At 34.6% G+C, this 1,545-nt stretch overlaps 1 protein-coding gene across 1 annotated transcript in view; it reads right to left on the bottom strand.

The window, feature by feature from the left end:
* The window catches only part of LOC102870360 (trace amine-associated receptor 4-like), an 8,904-nt gene that overhangs the window by 4,726 nt on the left and 2,633 nt on the right, over positions 1–1,545 (bottom strand). Inside the window, exon 2 of the mRNA XM_006885016.1 lies at positions 142–222. Within this exon, the coding sequence (XP_006885078.1) occupies positions 142–222 (81 nt within the window). The remainder of the gene's footprint in view (positions 1–141; positions 223–1,545) is intronic.

Raw genomic sequence — 1,545 nt, 5'->3', positions numbered from 1 at the left:
CAAATTAATGATAGAATTACTAATCATTATTAATGAAAACATAGAAAATTGTCCCTTTTTTCTGCCAGGAATGTAAAAAAAGTCATTGTCTAACATTTGGGGGTATGAGTGAATATACATAGCATTTATTTTCAGTATAAAATATAGAGAAAATGAGGGAAAGAATAGAGAATTTAGTAACAGAAATAAGAATTTTGACAATGTTTTTGAAAATGTACAGTCCTTCAGAATTTTAAGGAAAAGATAGAAAAGAATTATACATTTCCCTATATGTTAAAAATTTAAATTTATATTAGGCTTATATTTTTAGTTGCCTCAAAACAGGAAGGAAAATATTCACTAAGATTAAAAAATTTATAGAAAATCAGATGAGGAAAATTTTTAAAGCATATATCATATCTGCTTTCTTAATATGCCTCCTCTTCTCTTTCTATATATTTAGCCTAACTCTCCACCTCTGGGACTAATTCTGCTAAAATACTTCTTTCAACTTGCTTTGCTATATCTCACCCATTTAATAATGTCTCAGATAAGACTTAATATGATTTGTGAATAAGAACTATATGCTCTAAGTCTTCATATCATGACCCCTTTTCTATCAGTTCATATTTTAAGTAAATTCCTCTCAAGATGAAAACAAAAAAGTTGAATCTGTCTGATTTATTTTTCTTCTCCTAATGCACTCTTTTGGTTTATCAAAATTTCTTTCCCCCAGAAGGTAGTTTTCATTTAAAAGAATTTAAAAGAGAATAATTTGCGGCAATAAACTTCCTTACCTTTTTAAGTGAGCATTGTGCTCCTGTATGCTTAGCCTGGTGGTTTCTCTCCAAAAAGGCTGGGGTGTCCATACTCTTGTATAAAGGCTCTGACAGGTTGTGTTCTCATCAGTCATTATACACAGATTTGGCCTCTAGAGAATACTTCACCCTGTGTCCTGATTTAGGCAGGCATGCCCTTTAACAATTCATGTGCTGCTGGCAAAGAGATTACTGCAAGTCCTCAGAGAACTGGCTCCAGGACTGGGAATCAGTTTTGTGATAGCATTACAATGATCTCAAAGGATGGCATGGACTAAGATGCCAAACCCAAGATGGGGAAGAACAACAGTAAGAGAAGAAATGGTGAAGGAAGGGGAAGAAGGAGGACGTGAAGGAAGGAAGAAAAGGTAGAATTTAGTTCAAATCCACGAAGTGCATGGTTTACATATTACCGAAAGCTACACAATCTTTTCAAGCAGTCAATTCCTTACTTTCTAGTAAAAATTTCATTGCATATATTTCCTTTTGTTTCCATGGAAAACCAGTGGTTCTATTTTCCATACAATTCTCAAAGGCCAGAGTTTGTGAAATAAAGGTTCTAGCTTAAACGAGTTTTTGGTTGGAAGTAAAAACTCTCATCACCCTGTGAGAATTTTAATAACTGTTCATACTTCACAGACCACATTTCAAGCTTGTTGTTGTTGTTGTTATGTGCCGTCGAGTCGCCTGCGACTCATAGCAACCCTATGTACAACAGCCCTAAACTCCGCTCTGTCCTGTGCCAATC

The sequence above is a fragment of the Elephantulus edwardii genome, unplaced genomic scaffold (genome assembly GCF_000299155.1).
Source record: "Elephantulus edwardii isolate Elephantulus edwardi_28Jun2011 unplaced genomic scaffold, EleEdw1.0 scaffold00039, whole genome shotgun sequence".
NCBI lineage: Eukaryota > Metazoa > Chordata > Mammalia > Macroscelidea > Macroscelididae > Elephantulus > Elephantulus edwardii.
Note: the sequence above shows the minus strand (reverse complement) of the source record. Positions and strands in the feature narration are given on the sequence as shown.